This window comes from Adiantum capillus-veneris, chromosome 16 (genome assembly GCF_014529385.1).
Source record: "Adiantum capillus-veneris isolate H3 chromosome 16, ASM1452938v2, whole genome shotgun sequence".
NCBI classification, from domain to species: Eukaryota; Viridiplantae; Streptophyta; class Polypodiopsida; order Polypodiales; family Pteridaceae; genus Adiantum; species Adiantum capillus-veneris.
This window is the reverse complement of record NC_140946.1, coordinates 91,693,294-91,714,107: the sequence shown is the minus strand read 5'-3', so window position 1 is coordinate 91,714,107 and position 20,814 is coordinate 91,693,294. Positions and strand designations below refer to the sequence as shown.

The window sequence follows — 20,814 nt, the reverse complement described above, 5'->3', positions numbered from 1 at the left end:
CACTATGGAAAACATTAGTGTTCTTATGAAAATATCATCACTTCTGTTTGTGAGGACGAAAGCAGCTTCTCCAAGGGGGGAGAAATGTCATAAGACCTGACAAGCCAAGGGCCAGGATAAAGGGGGTCCTATAAATAGCAGGGCCAAGGGCCTATATAGAGCATGGTTGGGTGGTTATATACATGTGCTAGTCCCCTCGGTCTCACAATAAGAAACATTTACATGAAACTTTCTAAGTTCAAAGGAGTAGCTCTTGTTCACCACATCTGTCCCAAAGAGATTTGTTACCATGTATACGTTAATGATGTGTGTGAACACACTTACGACTGCCGTTGCCCTTTTATCCCTCACAAGGAGGTTTTTTTCCCCATGCTTTGTATATATACTCATCTCTCTAGAGCTATCTTATCTTGTAGTCACACACCAAATAATAAATTCTCCATTGTGTGCCTTGAGCTTCTTTTCTATCTCCACGTTGTGTGTTCATTGTTGCAACCCTAACTCCAAACAGGAGGGAGCTTGATTACTATAACCACTCACTCCCCAAAGGTAAGGAAAAACCCTCAAGCAAAGGCAACACTTTTTTGAAGGGCATTTCTAGTCATTTTTGGGTATTTGATAGTTTGAAGAACGAGGAAAAATGTGAGTTATTGACTAAGAGCTGCACTTAATTACCATTAAAGATGCAAAATTTGGAATATGAAGGGCAATCTTGCCTCTCAATAATCAATCCTCACAAGAGAACTCATAGTGCAATCATGTGTTAGGCTTTGTTCAAAGAGGTTGACATCCTTGCGAGTGCATCTATGAAAATCCTTATGATGGAATTATTAAGAATATCCTTCTTTTGTTGAAGTCCAAGGAGATTGGAATTGGATGTTAACTAGCAACTCCTGGGCTTGGGGGAGCTTAGACTGAAACACAACAAGGTCTTCTTCAATATCATGTTCTCGTTATCTCCTATTGGAATAGCTAGCCCTAGGGATAGCCTCAACCTTATCCCTTTTTCGTACATGGAAATTCCCCCGCCTCTTCGACAAAAAAGTATATTTCACTTAACCCAATTCTTGTCACTTGATGTAATTTTTTGCTCTTTCCTTCTTCTTTTTTTGCAAATCTCATGTTATGTGAGAGATTATATTAATAAGAAGAACCTAGTTGGTGTGCCTTATATCAGCACCATGCTCAAAATCAACCGGAGAGCTACCCTATTCCACTTGTGTGAATTCTTTTTTGCTCTTTCTAATCAATTCAGGCACTTAAGTGGTAAAAGTTCAATATTAAAATTGGAATATTGTTATATAAGCAACATTTACATGAAGCTTTATAAGTTCAAAAGGAGGTAACCGTTCCCTTTCCCTTCCTATGAGGTTGATGTCTTCAATAGAGATTTATGTCACTTTTCCAAAGCAATCTCCAATCACACCCTTTGAGATACTCGGATTTTTTTTCTTTTAAAGCTTGAGAAAAATTTTGTACAATAGTTTGAAGCGTGCTTGGAAACTTCCATTGTGACAAAAAAGAGGTAGGGTAAAGGAGCGAGTTGTAACACATGTGCCTTTTAAAAGTCATGCACGCCCCAATTTAAAGACAAAAATTTGGAATATGTTAAGAATCTTGCTTATGTGTCAACTTGTGATTTGTTGAAAACTGTACCATTACTAGGCCTTGGGTGTTTCTAACCCCTAAAAGACCTCAAAATTTAAACTTTCTCAAATTGACTACCCAAATTAAATCAAAAAAATATCAATCTTGGTATTACCTAATCCGCCTTTGCATGAGGAATCTCATGCAAATTTCAAAATTCAAATCTGACCAAATTTGCAAAATCCCACCCAAACTTACACTTTTTTTCTTGAGTTTCTCTAAACTGGCTCCTTTACCCTAGAGGGAGCGGCTTCTCTCGCTCGAAGCTCTTTCGATGGCCAACCTCTTTTTGGTTACATTCTTGAGTTGCCATGTGGATTTGTTTCTTTCGTCCATGTGTTTATTTTTTAAGGGAGTTATTAAGGCTTTGATGTGCCATGTGGTCCTACTAGGATCATAGATGGTTTCATGTAAGTAGACAGTGGTCACACCATGATTGATGCACGGCTGAGTTGTGATCACATCCTCGGGCTATGGTCATGCGAGGCTTAGTTATCAGTTATTTGAACAAATAACTAAGCCTCATTGTTCATCACATGCAAAAAGGGACATTAAATGAATAACTAAGCCCCCCACCTTTTGTAACTACGCGATTTCGGCATAGTTGTGAACTTCAAGGCTTAGTTGGGAGGATGAATAAATAACTAAGCCCCGCGTGACCATGCAAAAGGCTTAGTTATTCATTAGATGCTCTGTCTAGGCATAGTTGGCTTAGTCATTAGTTATAGACGAGTACTGCCGATCGCCTTTGGCGGCCTCTCTCTCTCTCTCTCTGTCTCTTTCGCTCCCCTTCATCTCACTTGGCGTTTAGCCTTCATCTCGCAGAGAGAGACGTGTAAAGGGTTATGTACTCCACCATAAAAGTCATGCACGCCCCAATTTAGAGACAAAAATTTGGAATATGCTAGGAATCTTGCTTATGTGTCAACTTGTGATTTGCTGAAAAACTGTACCATTACTAGGCCTTGGGTGTTTCTAACCCCTAAAAGACCTCAAAATTTAAACTTTCTCAAATTGACTGCCCAAATTAAATCAAAAAAATATCAATCTTGGTATTACCTAATCCGCCTTTGCATGAGGAATCTCATGCAAATTTCAAAATTCAAATCTGACCAAATTTGCAAAATCCCACCTAAACTTACACTTTTTTTCTTGAGTTTCTCTAAACTGGCTCCTTTACCCTAGAGGGAGCAACTTCTTTCGCTAGAAGCTCTTTCGATGGCCAACCTCTTTTTGGTTACATTCTTAAGTTGCCATGTGGATTTGTTTCTTTCGTCTATGTGTTTATTTTTTAAGGGAGTTATTAAGGCTTTGATGTGCCATGTGGTCCTACTAGGATCATAGATGGTTTCATGTAAGTAGGCAGTGGTCACACCATGATTGATGCACGGCTGAGTTGTGATCACATCCTCAGGCTATGGTCACGTGAGGCTTAGTTATCAGTTATTTGAACAAATAACTAAGCCTCATTGTTCATCACATGCAAAAAGGGGCATTAAATGAATAACTAAGCCCCCCACCTTTTGTAACTACACGATTCTTGGCATAGTTGTGAAGTTCAAGGCTTAGTTGGGAGGATGAATAAATAACTAAGCCCCGCGTGACCATGCAAAAGGCTTAGTTATTCATTAGATGCTCTGTCTAGGCATAGTTGGCTTAGTCATTAGTTATAGACGAGTACTGCCGATCGCCTTTGGCGGCCTCTCTCTCTCTCTCTCTGTCTCTTCCGCTCCCCTTCATCTCACTTGGCGTTTAGCCTTCATCTCGTAGAGAGAGACGTGTAAAGGGTTATGTACTCCACCATAAAAGTCATGCACGCCCCAATTTAGAGACAAAAATTTGGAATATGCTAGGAATCTTGCTTATGTGTCAACTTGTGATTTGCTGAAAAACTGTACCATTACTAGGCCTTGGGTGTTTCTAACCCCTAAAAGACCTCAAAATTTAAACTTTCTCAAATTGACTGCCCAAATTAAATCAAAAAAATATCAATCTTGGTATTACCTAATCCGCCTTTGCATGAGGAATCTCATGCAAATTTCAAAATTCAAATCTGACCAAATTTGCAAAATCCCACCTAAACTTACACTTTTTTTCTTGAGTTTCTCTAAACTGGCTCCTTTACCCTAGAGGTAGCAACTTCTTTTGCTAGAAGCTCTTTCGATGGCCAACCTCTTTTTGGTTACATTCTTAAGTTGCCATGTGGATTTGTTTCTTTCGTCTATGTGTTTATTTTTTAAGGGAGTTATTAAGGCTTTGATGTGCCATGTGGTCCTACTAGGATCATAGATGGTTTCATGTAAGTAGGCAGTGGTCACACCATGATTGATGCACGGCTGAGTTGTGATCACATCCTCAGGCTATGGTCACGTGAGGCTTAGTTATCAGTTATTTGAACAAATAACTAAGCCTCATTGTTCATCACATGCAAAAAGGGGCATTAAATGAATAACTAAGCCCCCCACCTTTTGTAACTACACGATTTTTGGCATAGTTGTGAAGTTCAAGGCTTAGTTGGGAGGATGAATAAATAACTAAGCCCCGCGTGACCATGCAAAAGGCTTAGTTATTCATTAGATGCTCTGTCTAGGCATAGTTGGCTTAGTTATCTACTAACATAATATGGTGTTGGAGTACATAACCCTTTACACGTCTCTCTGCGAGATGAAGGCTAAACGCCAAGTGAGATGAAGGGGAGCGGAAGAGAGAGAGAGAGAGAGAGAGAGAGGCCGCCAAAGGCGACCGGCAATACTCATCGATAACTAATGACTAAGCCTCACATGACCATAGCCTTATACTCGTGAGGAAAAGCAATTACCATACAGTTCTTGAGAATTAGGCATCAAATGCTGAAAGAAAATTGATCAAAGCTCCCAAGCTAGATCATTGAGACGGGCATCAATGCTTGACGGGCTTGGCGCGGTGCCAACATCTTGACATATTAAGATACCATTGGTTTGTCATTCAAGAAAAATTCTCAAGCTACACTAGTATACATGATGAGGCCCACCTTAATGGCACCCTTTCTCCTTCAATTATGTGCAAGGCAAAAAAGAGCCTCCATAAATACAAACCAGCTTTGAACGATTTTATTAAAAGCAATAAAATTCATTGCCCTCACTTTAGAGGAGGCCTGGAGAGAATGTAAAAAGAAAAAGAAAGGCCTGCTTTTCAGGGCTAACAATTAAGGGACTAAAAGGGTTGGCAGAGCAAGGCATTGACAAGTGCCACTTGGGTAACTTATACACTTGTGCACTGAGTGAGAGCCTCTCTTGCTTCATGGGTCAAGTGGCTTTCCTCTTTGCTCACCACCTAGCCCCTCTCAGGAGGCAGCTCATGACCATGCAAATCTATGGCCTGCAAGTCTGTATATCATGAAGGATTGCATGGCCCTTGCCTATTTGAAGACTGTACAATATAACACCCCCCCCCCCCCCCCCCCCCCCCCAACCCCCCCAAAAAAAAGAGCATTCATGATCCCAAATCACAGGAAGCTTTCAATCTTCCCACAATTACTCACCACATTGTGAATTACGACTACATGAGGTTCTGTAGGCGTGCGGAGCCTGCAGAAGCTTATGATGTTGAGCACTATAGAAAAAACTCGGGAAAGAGGATCTCCTTCCCGAAAGGGAAGCCGATGAAAACTTCTTGTGAATCACTTGGACAACACCAAAAAGGGTTGCAAAAACAAAAGAATCATTCAAGTGGGTTGGTTAAATACAGTGTCCAATCCAATGTTGTAAATCATGCCAATATCCAACCCCCATGGAAAAACCTTCTCCTCATTATTACCACAGATCATACCCTCTGTATTTGCTTATGAGCAAAGCCTAGCAAAAGTGATTGGTCAATGCTCCAGGTACAAAAGCCTGTATGTAGGTCTTAGGAGAAGAGCAAAATTACACCCCTCCTTTTCCCTCTCAGCAGTCAGGTAAAGCTTAGCAAAAGCTGATGGTTAAGGTTTGGCAACCCTCTCTGTTCAATTTCAAAAGGCTGACATGCTGAGTGTAGGCCCCCACTCTGTAGCATTCAGCACCTACTTGACTTCTCTTTCTCAGTGTGTTCATGGCTCTTGCTTCATTGCTTAAGATCTGGTTTGATTTGCTCCAGCTGCTGCAACACTTCTGACATCTCAGGCCGTTCGAGAGGCGCCAATGTCACACAATTCATGGCCAATTGCAGCGTGTTGATGAGCTCCTCATCGCCCGGCGCCCGACCTTTCATCAGCTCAATATCAAACACCTCTTGAGTCCACTCCTGTTTCACTATTGAGGCAACCCAGTCAGGTAAATCCATGGTGGTTCCCTCCGTCGGCCCAGATGATGGCCCTTCACCTGGTGCCTTTCCTGTCAGAAGCTCCAACAAAACAATGCCAAAGCTATACACGTCGGATTTTGTCGTTGCCTTTCTCAGCTTGGTTAGCTCTGGTGCCCTATATCCCAATGCTCCTGCAGTCGCAATCACATTCGAGTTTGCTGCCTGCGTCATTAGCCTTGACAGCCCAAAATCTGAGAGCTTTGCATTTTGGTGTGCATCTATCAATATATTGCTTGATGTGAGATTTCCATGGATCATTTTCTGCTCCTCATGCAGGTAGACTAGGCCCTTAGCGGCACCAATGGCTATGTTCATTCTCATTTGCCAAGTCAATGGAGTCTCCGGTCCTCGGGCTAGCTCAGACAGAAGAGAAAACCAAGTCACTTCAAAAAAAGGGAAAAATGCAGTTTTTGTAACAATGATCTAATGTCCTAACAGATATTAAAAGTGCAACACAGCATCAAGCAATAAAGCCCCCAACGATCCCAAGCATACCACATGCATAAGACTAAGAAAACTTTTAAAAGCAGGAACACAGCATACACTAAACCAGAATACAATTGGGCATACAGCTTAAGCACCCTCTCTGAAAGATTAGGCAGGATTTACCATGAACAAAGGCTGCCAAGCTCCCGCCCTGCATAAAATCGAAGATGAGAAGCTTCTCGTCCTTCGGGCCCCAGTAATATGATCGAAGGGCAAGGAGATTTGGGTGCCTTATAGCACCAACAGCAGTGACCTCCACCTCAAAATCTCGTTGGCTTTTGACAATCCCTTCGCGAAGACGCTTCACTGCCACCTGATTCCCATCTTCAAGAGTTGCTTTATACACTGTCCCATATGTACTTTTTCCAACAACCTCTGCTGTTGCACAGAGAAGATCATCCGCCAGAAATCCCAAAGACCCTTCAAAATGTACTAATTTACCCCCTGGTGCGTCTCCTTCTCTCTTAGCACCTTCCCCCTTGCCTCCGCCTGCTTGTCCCGGCTTCTCACCAGTGAATCCTGCCTTTGCCATGGACTCTCCTGACCTCCGGCAGCAACATATGAAAAGCAATGAGCACAAGCACATTAACAAAAACAGCACGATTACAATTCCTATCACGACGAACACAATGCTCAAAGCACTGAGCTTTTTCTTCTTCTCCCCTGTAGAGGCGGCCGCCGCTTCTCCAGAAGAATTCGCCGCACCAGTTTCCGGTGACGGGGCGGGCGGCAATGCACATAAAGAGGCAGGGGAGAAACCGCAGAGACCCTTGTTCCCCACAAAAGCACTTGCTAGGAATGTGTGCCGGAGCTTGGGAACTTTCCCTGTGAGGCTGTTGAAGGAACAGTTGAAATGAGTGAGGTTGCCAAGCGAGGACAGCGAGGAGGGCAGGCTACCAGTGAAGTTGTTGTGGGATATATCAAGCGACGAGAGCTCGGTAATGTTGGCTAGCTGCGGTGGAATGGCTCCAGAGAACTTATTATTGCTGAGGTCCAGCTGTAGCAAGCTAGAGAGCTCTCCAATCTGAGATGGTAATTTACCTGTGAGAGCATTGTGTGACAGATTTAATGTGAACAAAGAAGGGAAGAGCTCTTTGCTAGATGATGTTGCTGACGAATGAACTATAGCACCGGTCTGGCTTGCTCCAGCTGAACTTTGTTGAAGAGCAGGGAAGGATCCCTTCAGTAAATTTTGAGAGAGGTCTAGGGTTTGAAGGTTGGCAAGCTGCGAGAAGTCTGGGACAGCACCAACAAGCTGGTTATGGCTAAGCAGAAGCGCCTGCAAACGGGCTAGAGATGAAAAGGTGCTTGGGATGGTGGAGGAGAGGTTGTTGTAGCTGAGGTTGATGCGTCGCAAGAGCGCCGAGGTCGAAAGGCTTGTGGGAATGGCCCCGGAGAGATGATTGTTGCTTAAATCAAGTGCTTGCAAAACAGGGGAGAGTGAAGCAGGGATGCTACCTGTGAGGAGGTTGTGGAACAAATAGAGACCGCGCAGGTTGCGAAGTGAGGAGATGGAGACTGGAATTGCGCCGGTAATTGCATTGGTGTGTACACTCAGCTGCCTTAGATATGAGAGTTGGCCAATTTCTGCTGCTAGTTGCCCCCCGAGCCCCTTACTTGGAAGATGTATAGCAATGATGCGCCCGGCTTCGCACTTCACGCCAACCCAGCCTCCGCCGCATGCACTTCCTCTGCTTGTGTTCCAGCTTTGCAAAATGCCCTTGTAGTCTATGAGAGCAGCTTTCATTGCAACCAAAGCTGCTAAATCTGAGTCCACCACAGATGAATTGGTACTGCTTGAGGCACGGAGAGTGGCTCTAGCGCTCACAGCGGAAATGACCTGGCTGCTTAAGCTACAAAGCATGAAGAACAGAAGAAACAAGCTCCTGTATCGCCGCCGAATCATGTCCTCGAGGTCTGCCGGCATGATCATTAGAAGTATGGAAGTCGATGGCACTTGTTGGGACGTTGAAGGAGATCACTGAAGGACAGATTTTGTCACCCACTTAGTGAAGCTTCAATGGGGATAGGAATCAGCTACAGTCGGGCAGCACAAGCATGGGCTAGCTGCGAGTTTGAGCTCCAACACTCACTACAAGGAAAAGAGCAACACAGCTCAAGCGTGGGTAGCTGTGTTAGCAGTGGAGAGATGTCGGCGCTTCACGAGGAATGCAGCTTGGCAATTCAGAGCAGGGACCGAGGCTCAGAAGTGGCGAGCTTTTTCAGAAGAGGAGGGGGAGAGGAGAGCAAGAGGACACAAGGCCATGGCGAGCTGCAGCTCCTAAGCTCGTCGAGAAATGAATGCGCTGGACGGAATCTACGTGCAGGGGAGGTAAAAGACACTGTAGTCTGAGTGTGTGTGTGTGTGTGTGTGTGTGTGTGAGAGAGAGAGAGAGAGAGAGAGAGAGGAGTTCGTGTTAAAAACGGGAGAGAGAGAGAGAGAGAGAGAGAGGAGTTCGTGTTAAAAACGAGAAAGCTACTGTGAGAAGCAAGCAAGGAGATGAAAGCAGGGGATGAATCTCTGCATCTGCATGCAGAAGAGAGGGCCTTCTCGTTCCAAAAAGGTTGAAGCGAGAATGTACTGCAAAAGAGTGTACACTCCCGTTTGCACAGACAGACCGGAGGGAAGTGGAGTGGGGGGAGAGAAATCGCGGGGCAGAAGACATCATCACAGAATACATATAGGCTGCTGCTAGGTAGCAGTAGAGCTACTGGAGCTAGCCACTGCTCTCTCTCTCTCCCTCCTATGTGTCGTTCTCTTTCTAGAGCTCTGTCTCTCTGTTCTGCGCCAGAGAGCAATCTGCACATAACCTCGAGAGAACTGCCCGACTTCCGTTCCGACTCCCGAGTCTTCTCTCTCTCTCTCTCCTCTCTCTAGCTGGATCTAAAGCTTCAAGGCGTCAACTGTCTCCCGTGAGTCTAGTAGTGCTGCCGCACCCTTGTTACTTTCGCTCTCCCAAAAAAAAAAAAAAAAACCCCGCCCCCCGCCTTCTCTCTCTCATGAGCAGTGTTTTTCTCTCACTGGAATGGTTTTTCCTCTCGTATTGTGGTTTTCCTCTGATGGTATGTTCGTTCTCTCTCTCTCTCTCTCTCTCTTTCACACGCAGTCCATATCATTCTTGCTTTTCTCTCTCCACAAAGTTCGTCTATGGCTTTTCTCGCTGCTTTTTACGCGTTCGCTCTTTCACTTTCCACAACGTTAGGATACTCACTTTACTTGCAGGCTTGCAAGTTCCTTCTCTTGTGTGTGTGTCCCTCTCTCTCTCTCCTCCCTCTCTCGCTTCGTTCTCGTGTGGCAGATCCCCACCTGCCCAATCCCTCTTTCTCTCTCTCTTTCAGTCTTTTGAGGCGTCTCGGGCATGTGGAATGTTATTTTCACGGGCATGATCAAAAAAATTTAAAGCCCCCGAATCCCGACTCCCTCTCTCTTCTTGTTGGCCCCAAAAAGCGCGAAAACCCTTGGTTGGTTGAAGGGTGGGTGGACTTTGAACAAAAAGGCCGTTGAGAAGTTGGCAAAACAACGTTTCATTTTTATCTGGTCACTGGTGTGTGTGTCTCTCTCTCTGTTCCCTTTATCATTACAGTGGCTTTAATTAGCCTGTTTACAAAATCTTCCCTTCCATCATTTTGGTGTGAAAATTCCTTACTCTTGTCCTGAAACAAAGCAAAGGAATTCCTTCACTAAATATTATAGGTTTAGAGAACTTTCGCACGCTGTAGCAGCAGCGTTTTGAGTGATGAAAGCACCTCTTGGCTATTGTTCTTGACTGCACTGAAAACAGGGAGCCAAATAAGTGTGCACTATGTGTGTGTGTTTTTTGCCAACCCAAAGGGCAAAGGCTATAAAGATGCCTTCTCTTTTTGCTGATTAAAATAGAACAAAATTGAGTTGTATTTTTACGCTTTTTTGATAGGCCAAATTTGTTGATTGGTTGAAATAAGATAGTGGGACCTCATTTAAACGAAGAGTGTGTAACTCTAATGATGGACACATTGTCTTGAGTTTTGAAATGTTAAGGATTTTGGGATGCCTCTAATGAAAAATATGTGGTTTAGCTTTGAGCTTTTTGGATATTACTTGGCCTTCTTATGAGTGTCTAGGGATTGTCGGGAGTGTAAGTTTAATTATACCCTAATCGAGTACTCCCACGCCTAGCAAAGCCACTTCAAAAGAGGTGCTCTACAGTGAAGTTGGCCTCAAACCAATCCCACTCCAAGCCTCTCGTCTACAGATCAGACTGCAACAACGCCTTCTGTTCTAAAGTGGGTGGTGATGGTATCTCTTTGAGCTTTTTCTACAGCTGCAGACACAATATTGTCCTACTGGCCATGGGATGCACTAGCCAACCCACCCGCGTGTACAAGGCACACATCCAATTGTTTCAAATCAAACTGCGCTTGTCAACATCATAGATAGCAATGGCTTGAAGCTCATATTCATTCAGAATCTCAGTGAGTGCCAGTCTCTGCACGATTGTATGATTGAAGGTGCAAGCCATGGTGCTTTCACTGCTGCTCCTCCTGCACTTCATCTTGTACGCAATGGCCAGGTATCCTACACTGTTGGTGGGATGTGCTGCAGGTTTCGATGCAGCGGCCAGATGTCCTACGCTATTGGTGGGATGTTGCAGCAGGATTCAACGTGAAGATGGACGCAACAAAGCGAAACCAATGCAACAGGAAGTGTCTTGCGGGCTGCAAGGAAGCCCAACAATGGATACCTTCCACACACACACACATGCTTGTGTGCGCATACACTGAGAGAGAGAGAGAGAGAGAGAGAGAGAGAGAGAGAGGGAGGGGGGGAGGGGACGATGAGGGTTTGGTCTCATTGCCACAACATGTGGGTGGCATGATCAAGTTTATGACTGAGCGAACAACCAACAATACATTATGGCTCACATTGAAACCACCATCATGCATGCAAATGCAAGTAATTAGCTGCAGGTCATGTCAAACCTCGCTCTGCCCGCAACAAACTCAACTTTTTGTTTCACATAGAAGCGAGCCACAAAAGCCATCTTTGCTCATTGTTGCCTTCCTTCTCACTATGTAAAGTGGTCTTGGAAGCTTTGCCCATGCAATCCTGACTTAATTTTTGTGGAGCATTCCGATGCGAGCCATAATGTATCTTTAGTTGCGGAGGATATCTTGAGTCAGCAACTAGTACGGGTTCCAGCTGTGGAGGAGTTATATAGAGGACATAGATGAGAGCTAATAGGCGGGCATCTTCAAATTTAAGTTTTTCAGCTACACATGTATCGTCCTTCTACTTCCTCGTTCATCAAGCCAAGGTCAACAACCTTGCATGCCTAGCCATTGATACCAAAATGAAGTCCTACACTCTAAAGACTCACGCAGTTATAGAGTCACATTCAACAACCTGGCACACCCTCCCTTTCTGTAGGTCTAATAATGAGCTCCAAGGGTAGCTATACAACAACTTTCACGTGCTTTTCAATGTCATGATATATGGTTGTTGCCTAGCATGGGAGACCTACACAAATTCATATTAGTGTGAATCAAGTCGGATTGCATGTAATTGCACGTTGTTTGAGCTCCAACAGGGGATGTTAATAATACCGTGAAGAAACTGATGAATTTATTTGAGAAAGAATCAAACCAAATGGCAAGAAAGAGCATGACTCCGACATCTACATCCTCGAGAAATCTAGAACTCGGCCAGTTGTCTTTGTTTCCAAGTGACGGTTTTATAACTGCTACACTTAAAGATTGTTTTTTTGTAAATCCCAGATCCTTATGGACAATTTAGATTGTTTGTTTGTAGATTCCAAATCCATTCTCATGAACAATATTCCCCTTGTTAGTACACATTCAAACTGAGGATGCTTCCAATGATGTATCAGGCAACCCTTACCTAAAAATGGACTTGGGCAAGGGCATCAATGCATCCATTGCAAAATCAACCTCTCATACTCCATCCCCTTTTGCACCAGCACTCTGCAGGCATGGAGGAAGAGAAGGACAACTTTAAAGCAACAAGACAAACTAGGAGAAAAAGTGCGGTGAACCTACATGGCTTTTGTAACCACTACCTTCCTTTTCTCACCTCACAAATGGAACCTACTTAACGGGATCTTTAGTGATTTCACTTAATGGACCATCAATCACCACATGAGTACCCTATTGGCTAAGAGTTTAGCTTTCTATCCTTTATGTTAGGCAGGCCTAGTGATTGTATCACTTGTTTCAAGAACAACTAGCGAGTGGCAAAGTTATCTTAACTTGACCAAAATCGACAGAGTTTTGCATAGCTTTGGCTTCATTTGTAGCTACAAGACACAAAGCCCATGAGACGACGACTAAATGTTGCCTTGGCAAGTTGCAAAACCTACCTTATAGCTTTGCATCATCTTCACACACACGATGTCACACAAGCTCCAAGCCTCAAGGTTTAGAAACCCCCCCCCCCCCCCCCCCCCCAAAAAAAAAAAAAAAACTTCTTCTAAGAGTTGCACCCCATTGGACGCATGTGGGACATTCAGTGCAAAGGCTTGTATGAAATGAAGCCTCGTCTTGCTATATACACTACAAATTTTGCTTTGCTTTTCGTTTTTTGTAGCACATGCAGTGCAATGGGCTTTGCACTCTATGCCATGTCCAATGGGACACCGCTCTAAGTCGCAGAAGACATGTTTAGAGGGGATCAATAGTTGGGACCACGAGATTCTTTCGATGCAAATTTTTAACTTCATGACAGATTTGCATAGTCCGACCAAAAAGTAAATTGAGGTAACGGCCACTTCTCAACCCTCTGCGACTTAAACTCAATGCCTCACTAATGGTATAAACGAATACTTGATATAAATTCGCATATTCGGAGCAACACTTTGAAAATTTAGGGCAACGATCTACATCTCCAATTTCACCCATGACCCACAAATTGATCCCACCATGATCCTCCCCCCCTCCCCCCCCCCCCCCCCCCAACCCACATCGATCGACTAGGTCTTGAATGAACATCATGCATCGAGCAATGGGAGCAATGACAAAGAACTAGCGCATATTCCTCGCAAGGCTCATGATTCTTCCATTGCAGCTGCTATCCTTCTGTATCCGAGTCACCCACAACCCACAAATTGATCCCACCATCGATCTTCCCCCCCCCCCAACCCACATCGATCGACTAGGTCTTGAATGAACAGCATGCATCGAGCAATGGGAGTGATGACAAAGAACTAGAGCATATTCCTCGCAAGGCTCATGATTCATCCATTGCAGCTGCTATCCTTTTGTATCCGAGTCACCCACGACCCACAAATTGATCCCACCATCGATCCCCCCCCCCAAACCCACATCGATCGACTAGGTCTTGAATGAACATCATGCATCGAGCAATGGGAGCGATGACAAAGAACTAGCGCATATTCCTCGCAAGGCTCATGATTCGTCCATTGCAACTGCTATCCTTTTGTATCCGAGTTTAGCTTTGCTTGAGCTGGTTTGTTTTTTTGTTTTTGCAAAACTCACAATGGTGAGTGAATTATATTGACAACCACAAAAAATTACAATTGTGTCATGCTCATGCCGAGCCATAACAACTCTTAGATGTCACTGATACATCGGCTAATAGGGAAGCCCCATGGACAACTCAATGAGTGACATTGAGCTGGTTTGCTTTGTAAGCAACCAATGTGGAAAGAAAAACAACAAAATGCATGTAAAGGGAGGTCATACAATCGAGACTACTATTTTCATTTGGAAACTATTCCAAACATTTAAGACTTTTACACAAATACAAAAGTTTGAGAAACTCATAAGCTTATCCTAGATTCACTATTTCCTACTTTTTAAGGTGTGGTGAGTTTCCAAACTCACCTCTTTGGAGATGCTTCAAGTGGTCGTAGTGTCTTGTGCATGACTACCACGAGTTTGAGATATCATGAGAAGAGGACTTATGTACAAAGTTAAAAGTTTTTTTTTTTTTAAGCCTGCCCAAAGGGCAAAGGCTATAGAGATGCATTCTGTTTTTGTTGACTAAAATAGAAAAAAGATTAAGTTGTATTTTCAAGCATTTTTTGAGAGGCCAAAAATGCTGATTGGTTGAAATAAGAAAGTGAACACTCATTTAAATGAACAGTGTGTAAATCTAATGATAACATATCTTGAGTTTTAAAATATGAAATGAATGCTTATTTTCGTAGTCACCTCTGCTAGTTAGGTGTTGGAATAGAAACTTGAAAGGGTAGTTGCTTCTTGCTAGTGTCGGTCAACAGTCAACTGGAGGGAGGAATGTATGCGGTAGTGGGTATTCATTGTAGCACGAAGGCTCTCAAGAAAGTGATGAAACACTACCTAGGCTACCGTAAAGCTCGCGATTCGAGAGTAATGGAGAAGCGGAAAAATTAGAATTAGAAATTGATGAGTGAGAAAGAAAGGGGCGAGGGCGGTTAAGGGTGTGTAGGAGACATATTTGTGGGCGACGGCTTGAGCTTGCAGGAGGCTAGTGCAGCAGAGACCTGTTTCCATTGTTGCATGGGTAGAGAGAGAGAGAGAGAGAGAGAGAGAGAGAGAGAGAGAGAAGGGGGGGGGGGGGGGGGGGGGTTGCAACTTGCCATGTGTGTGGGGGAACTTGCAGGAGAGGCAGAGAGCAACACCGACACCTTTCAATTGCAGCTTAGGTGTGTGTCCCCCAAATGCAAGCTCATGGTGTTTACTACAATCATTGATTTGTTTGCAGGAGACAACGAGAGTGGAGCCGCACAGATACCCTTTATGTTAAATGTTGTTGCTATTCTCCTTGGAGGAGATAATGGCGTGCTTCTATCTACGAAGCAATGCAAGGAGCGGATAGGTGAGCAGGGGAACGCAGATGGTGCTGCAGAGTGAGCGATGGCCAATGGAGGGTCGAAGGGGTGTTGGGGGCACAGGCTATGCGCTGCTCAGATCAAGGTAATGGAGGGCCAGAACTCCCGTGAGGTAGCGTTGCTTGAAGATATTGGGAAATCAGTCGGGTTGCGAGAGGCGATCAGTGACGGAGGCAAGGCGACAACTAAGCGAAGAGAGACTCAGTCTACGAGCCTGTGTGTGTGTGTGTGTGTGTGTGTGTGTGTGTGTGTGTGTGAGAGAGAGAGAGAGAGAGAGAGAGAGAGAGAGAGAGAGAGAGAGAGAGAGAGAGAGAGCACTCCCAGAGCTTGAATATAACAAAACCAGTCCGCATCTCCCTCTCGGGAATGAAGGAAGAAGAAGAAGGCTCCCATGGTCACACTTCGAAGCTTTAAATCTCTCTCTCTCTCTCTCTCAGTTGCAAAGGGCACTCTCTGCTATTCCCAATTGCCACCAACCAGTCTTGAAGAACCTGATCTGCCATGTCTATAGGTAGTGTATAAGCAACCCAGTGCTCCCATTCTATAATCACTACCCTGTTGGTTGGTTCAACGAGTTCTCTCTCGCATTCTCTTGGTTGCTTGATGCTTCCACATTGTCATCTTTGACATGGTAATAGAGAGAGGTGGGAGATGACTAAGTGGCTTGGTGGTTCGGCTTGCTGGTGCTTTCTCTTGCACTTTAAAGCGCTGCAGGTGAGATTCTCAGCAGCGGTAGCACCTCCGCCCAAATTGGCCTGCGTTATGGAACACTAGGCTGACAGCTGAGCTACCTGACGTGCGTGAAGGGGCCTTCATTTCGCATTCTAAAACGCTGTGATTAGGCTACTGTAGCGACTTACCGAGACGTTTTGAAACGCAGTAGTGGGGCAGGTCATCGCAAGGATTAGCTTTAGAGAGTCTTGAAAAGCCATGTAGTGCCCTTTGGAGTGCATTTTTGGGCAAGATCTATCGAGCATAATGACAAGGCTTACGGGATACTGTCACGGCATGGAGGCGCGATTGGATAGCTCGTAGACAAAATCACAAGCAAAATACTCAGGGGCCGGTGCACATAAGCGAGCTCACACTACCCAATTAGCAGATCTCTCTCTCTCTCTCTCTCTCTCTCTCTCTCTCTCTCTCTCTCTCTCTCTCTCTCTCTCTCTCTCTCTCTTAGCACTGATATGAATATTGCAGGACTTGGTGTTATAGGTTTGCGTACTGCGTATTCTTTGGCGTGTAGATTTGAGCTACTGGGTAAAGGATATTATGTTGATCTTTTTGGATAGTGTTTAAATCTTGCTAACCTTCATGCTTCATGTTGTAGACTAGTTTGCAGATTCGACTCATTATACTGTCAAGCGCCTACAATCAGGTCCGCTAAGGTTGAGTAATTTGTTAATATTTTGTATAGTGCTATGGTTCTCATGGTTCCTTGTACCTATTACTTTGTCGTTATTTCATCTTGCACCCATCAGATGTGCAGATCTTATACGAGTGTGTATTCAAGATGACAAGGTATACACCGCTCTTTGATAGTTAATGGTCAATATCTTGCAGATCTTCCATTGAATGCCTCTCATTTTTTGTATGGCCACAGGTTGATTAGATCAAAGGGGTGCTACAACTCACTTCTTGCCCACCCTGAATGCGAGACTCCTTAACGATGTCTCCCTATTTTCTAATGAAAAAGAAACCTATTTGTTGGACATTTCAAAAACGTCAAAAATCAAAAGAAATACTTTGGTTCTTTTAGTATTTACTTTTTTTGCTTTTGGTGAACGAGATGTTATCAGGGACATGCAGTCAATAGATTCTTGTTGCCTTGTGGAAAAATTCAGGAGAGTGAGTAGAAATTATGAATTGACATTGCTTTTAATCAAATACATGAATAATGCTTCTCCACACATGATGATATCATACCGTTGCCTAAACCACCCCCATCGTAGACATAGACCACTACCTTCTTTTCTTAACTCTGGCACCCTGTATTGATGGATATTTATCACCTCACATATTACCCCTACTCGTGTCCAACACAACACTCCTATTTCTATTGATAATAACTATGTAGATGTCTAGTAGACCCCTTATGTGTTTAAGTTTGTTGTCACCCTCTTCACCAATTTTTTTTGCCTTAAGATTGGATAAAGTTGATGAAAATAAGACAAGTCTTAATGAAATGGTTGGTTCAATTGCAAGTGAATTGAACATATCGTAAAACATGTGGATGTGAGATTGACTTTCATATAAGGTTGTGTTTAGCCCCTTATCAACTTCTTCCTGGAGCCTCCATTGAGATCAAAAGAGAAAAGAGTGTCTTGAGATTTTTAGTGAGATTGGCGCATGCCCTATAAGCTTGCTTATGGTTTAAATGCTTGAGTAGCTTGTGGATATAACAAATTGAATGTAGTAAGTAGGATGCTTGAAAACCCCACTCTATAATACATATATATATATATACACACACACACACACACACATATATAACACACACACACACACACACACACACACACACACACACACACACACACACACACATATATATATATATATATATATATATATATATGTGGTTAAAAGAAGCTATCTTTTGGCCGTCTTAGCAAGAATAACTAGAAAATCTTAGCTATGTTCCAAGCCTAAGCAAGTCTTCCCCAAAGTGTTTTTTTACTATATTATGTGAGTTTAAATCACATGAAAATGAAGAAACATATGGTTGTATTGTTTTTTCATGGAAAAGATATTTGCAAGTGTCCATGTGTTGGAATTGTAGATCTTTGTGCTGGGATGCATGCATGGATGCTCGTTAAGAGTTATGGTTTGTTTGTCCATGTTGCCTTAATTTATGTCTTTCTTTGAACAATACTATACTTATGCAGGTGGAATATCACTTGCTTATTTGCTCAAGCTATCCCACTTAGCTACCTATTAAACTCTTCAACTTTAGTTGCTTGTATCTTAGATGGCAGGGCTTGTAATTTTATCACTTGTTTTTTTTAAACAGCACAAGCATTCTGGCTCGCATGTCACAAAGTAGGTCCGTGAGCATTATCAAGTTTGCTTGGTTACAATCGAACCCAAGACCCAGGTCATGGCAAACGAATGCTCAACCAACCAAGCTAGCTCCTCTGAACCCAAAGTTAAGTCCTTTTTTTTCTTTTGCAAAACTCATTAAGAAAACTAAAAAAATTTGCTCAGTTAAACCATGTTCAAACCGAGCCATGGCTACCAACAAGTACATCCCAAAAGCATAGAGTACTATATGATCCATCAGCACATTGGCTAATAAGTTAGCCACCCTGGACACAAAGTTAAGTCTTAACAAACGTGTGCTTTATAGAACGATAAGACCAAAGTCTAATGTGAGTTATAAGATGGCATTTGAATATGTTATCTTTTTCTAATCGCATTAGTCACTAGAATTGGTAGATGCACATTTTGAATCGAGTATCCTACCTCACAAGAAGTTTTGGACAAATTCTCACAATAATTCCCACATTGTGACTTACCTCAACATCATGAGCTTCTGTGAGGGAGGCACCGCATACCTAGCTAGGTACGATTGGGGGTAGGGGACCGGCGGCCCGGTGGGGGGCCGATGGTTCCCTACCCCCAATCGTAGGGCACCAGGATGGTGGTCCCCTACCCCCAATCGTACCTAGCTAGGTATGCGGTGCCTCTCGAACAAAAGCTCATGATGTTATTCATTGTATGAAAAACACTGGAAAAGACTCCCTTTTCCTACATGAGAAAATTTCTAAATCTTCTTGTGCCTATCTCGTAAGCTTTTTACCAAACAAAATATGCAATGGCCAGGTAAAAAAATGTCAACTTTGTTATAACACCCATTGGTAGTCTCAGTGATAAATGTCTATCTATATGTGCTCACTTGCAAGCTCCGACTCTTGTTGAGGCTATTCTCCAAGTGAAGAGGAGTCTAGCATTACTGAAGAGGAGTCTTCCATCGAAGTCATGGGGGTAAGGTAAGGTTTAAGCCAAGCAACCAAGAGACCTCTTGTCAAGGTTTGGAGGAGGTAGGTTCCCAAGAGAACCACAAAGTGGAAGATGAAAGAATGCTAGAAGGTATGCTATCTACAACACTTACAAAGGATGAAAGAGAGGAGTTCAAATGTGTACTAAGGAAATTTCCTAGGCTTTTTGCTAAAGACTACACCGATGTGCGTGGAGTAAATGTTGTTCAACACAAAATTGAGTTGAAGCCAGAGGCCGCACCTAAGGCTCAGAAGCTACGAAGGCTAGGAGTTATAAAGGAACAGGCTCTACTCAAGGAGGTAAGAAAGCTTCTAGCAGCAGGTTTCATTTATCCAGTGGAGAATTCAGAGTGGGTCTCTCCTGTTGTTGTCACTCCTAAGAAAAATGGCAAGTGGAGGGTGTGTGTGGATTACCGTCCCCTCAATGAGGCAACAGAAAGAGATCACTTTCCCCTTCCATTCCAGGATGAGATACTAAATGAGGTAGCTAGTCATGAGAAGTACACTGTGTGCGATGGTTACTCAGGTTACTTTCAAATAGGGATTGCATTGGAGGATCAATTGAAAACAACCTTTATCACTCCTTGGGGTTGTTATGCTTTTAGAGTCATGCCATTTGGTCTGACAAATGCTCCTGCAACATTCCAACGTTTCATGAACATGGTGTTTCAAGCATTCTTTGGAAAGTCAATTAGGGTGTTCATTGATGATTTCTGCATTTATAGCTCAAAATCATTGCATCTACAAAGGGTAGAAGAAGGTTTAAAGAAGCTCTACCACATGGGAGGTCAACTCAACCCCGACAAGTGCCACATAGGTGAGGAAGAAGTGATCTTGCTCGGTCACAAGGTTTCTTATAAAGGCATTGAGGTGGATCCTTCAAAGGCAAAGGCTCTTATTGAGCTCCCATCACCAAAGAGTCTTAAGGAGGTCATCTCTTTCATTCAGAAGGTGAAGTATATGTCACGCTTCATTCACTTAGCCTCGGAGTTGCTTCATCCTTTGCAAAAGTTGACACAACAAGTAGAATTTGCATGGTCTGATGAGCTTGAAGAGTATTTTTGTAACATTAAAGTCATTTTGTCAGAGCTACCAACACTCATGCCTCCTTGTTGGGAGTACACATTCTTTGTTAGCTCTAGTGTTGGAAGGGAAACAATTGGTGCTGTGTTGCTACAACAAGATCCCCACAGTACAAGGATGCGACCCATCTACTTTGCTAGTAGGGTCATGAATGCTTTGGAGAGAGACTACACAGAAGCAGAACTCATGATGCTTTCTCTCATGTTTGCGGTGAGAAAGTTTAGATCCTACTTGCTACCAAAACCTTTTGTAATTCTCACTGCAGAAAATTTGTTCCCTTGGGTGTCATCTCAAATGAATCTTAGTACTAGGATCTCAAAGTGGATTATGGAGTTGCAAGAGTTCCAATACTCTTTCAAGGTAGAAGATAGTGTGCGTGCACAATTGGCAGGGATTCTCACTTATAGGGTACATGAGAAGGAAATTAAGGTGCCTCAAGTAAAGACCCTACC

At 43.5% G+C, this 20,814-nt stretch overlaps 1 protein-coding gene and 1 pseudogene across 1 annotated transcript; one reads left to right on the top strand and one right to left on the bottom strand.

The window, feature by feature from the left end:
- Positions 1 to 5,329: 5,329 nt before the first annotated feature.
- On the bottom strand, positions 5,330 to 9,305 carry LOC147439451 (putative leucine-rich repeat receptor-like protein kinase IMK3). The gene is made up of 2 exons (XM_086485303.1): positions 6,577 to 9,305; positions 5,330 to 6,320 (listed from the first exon to the last, which is right to left on the bottom strand). Exons 1-2 carry the CDS (start codon positions 8,384 to 8,386, stop codon positions 5,728 to 5,730), a joined length of 2,403 nt encoding a protein of 800 aa, XP_086341429.1. The 5' UTR covers positions 8,387 to 9,305; the 3' UTR covers positions 5,330 to 5,727.
- Positions 9,306 to 15,030: 5,725 nt separating this feature from the next.
- On the top strand, positions 15,031 to 18,324 carry LOC147439450 (uncharacterized; annotated as a pseudogene).
- Positions 18,325 to 20,814: the final 2,490 nt, after the last annotated feature.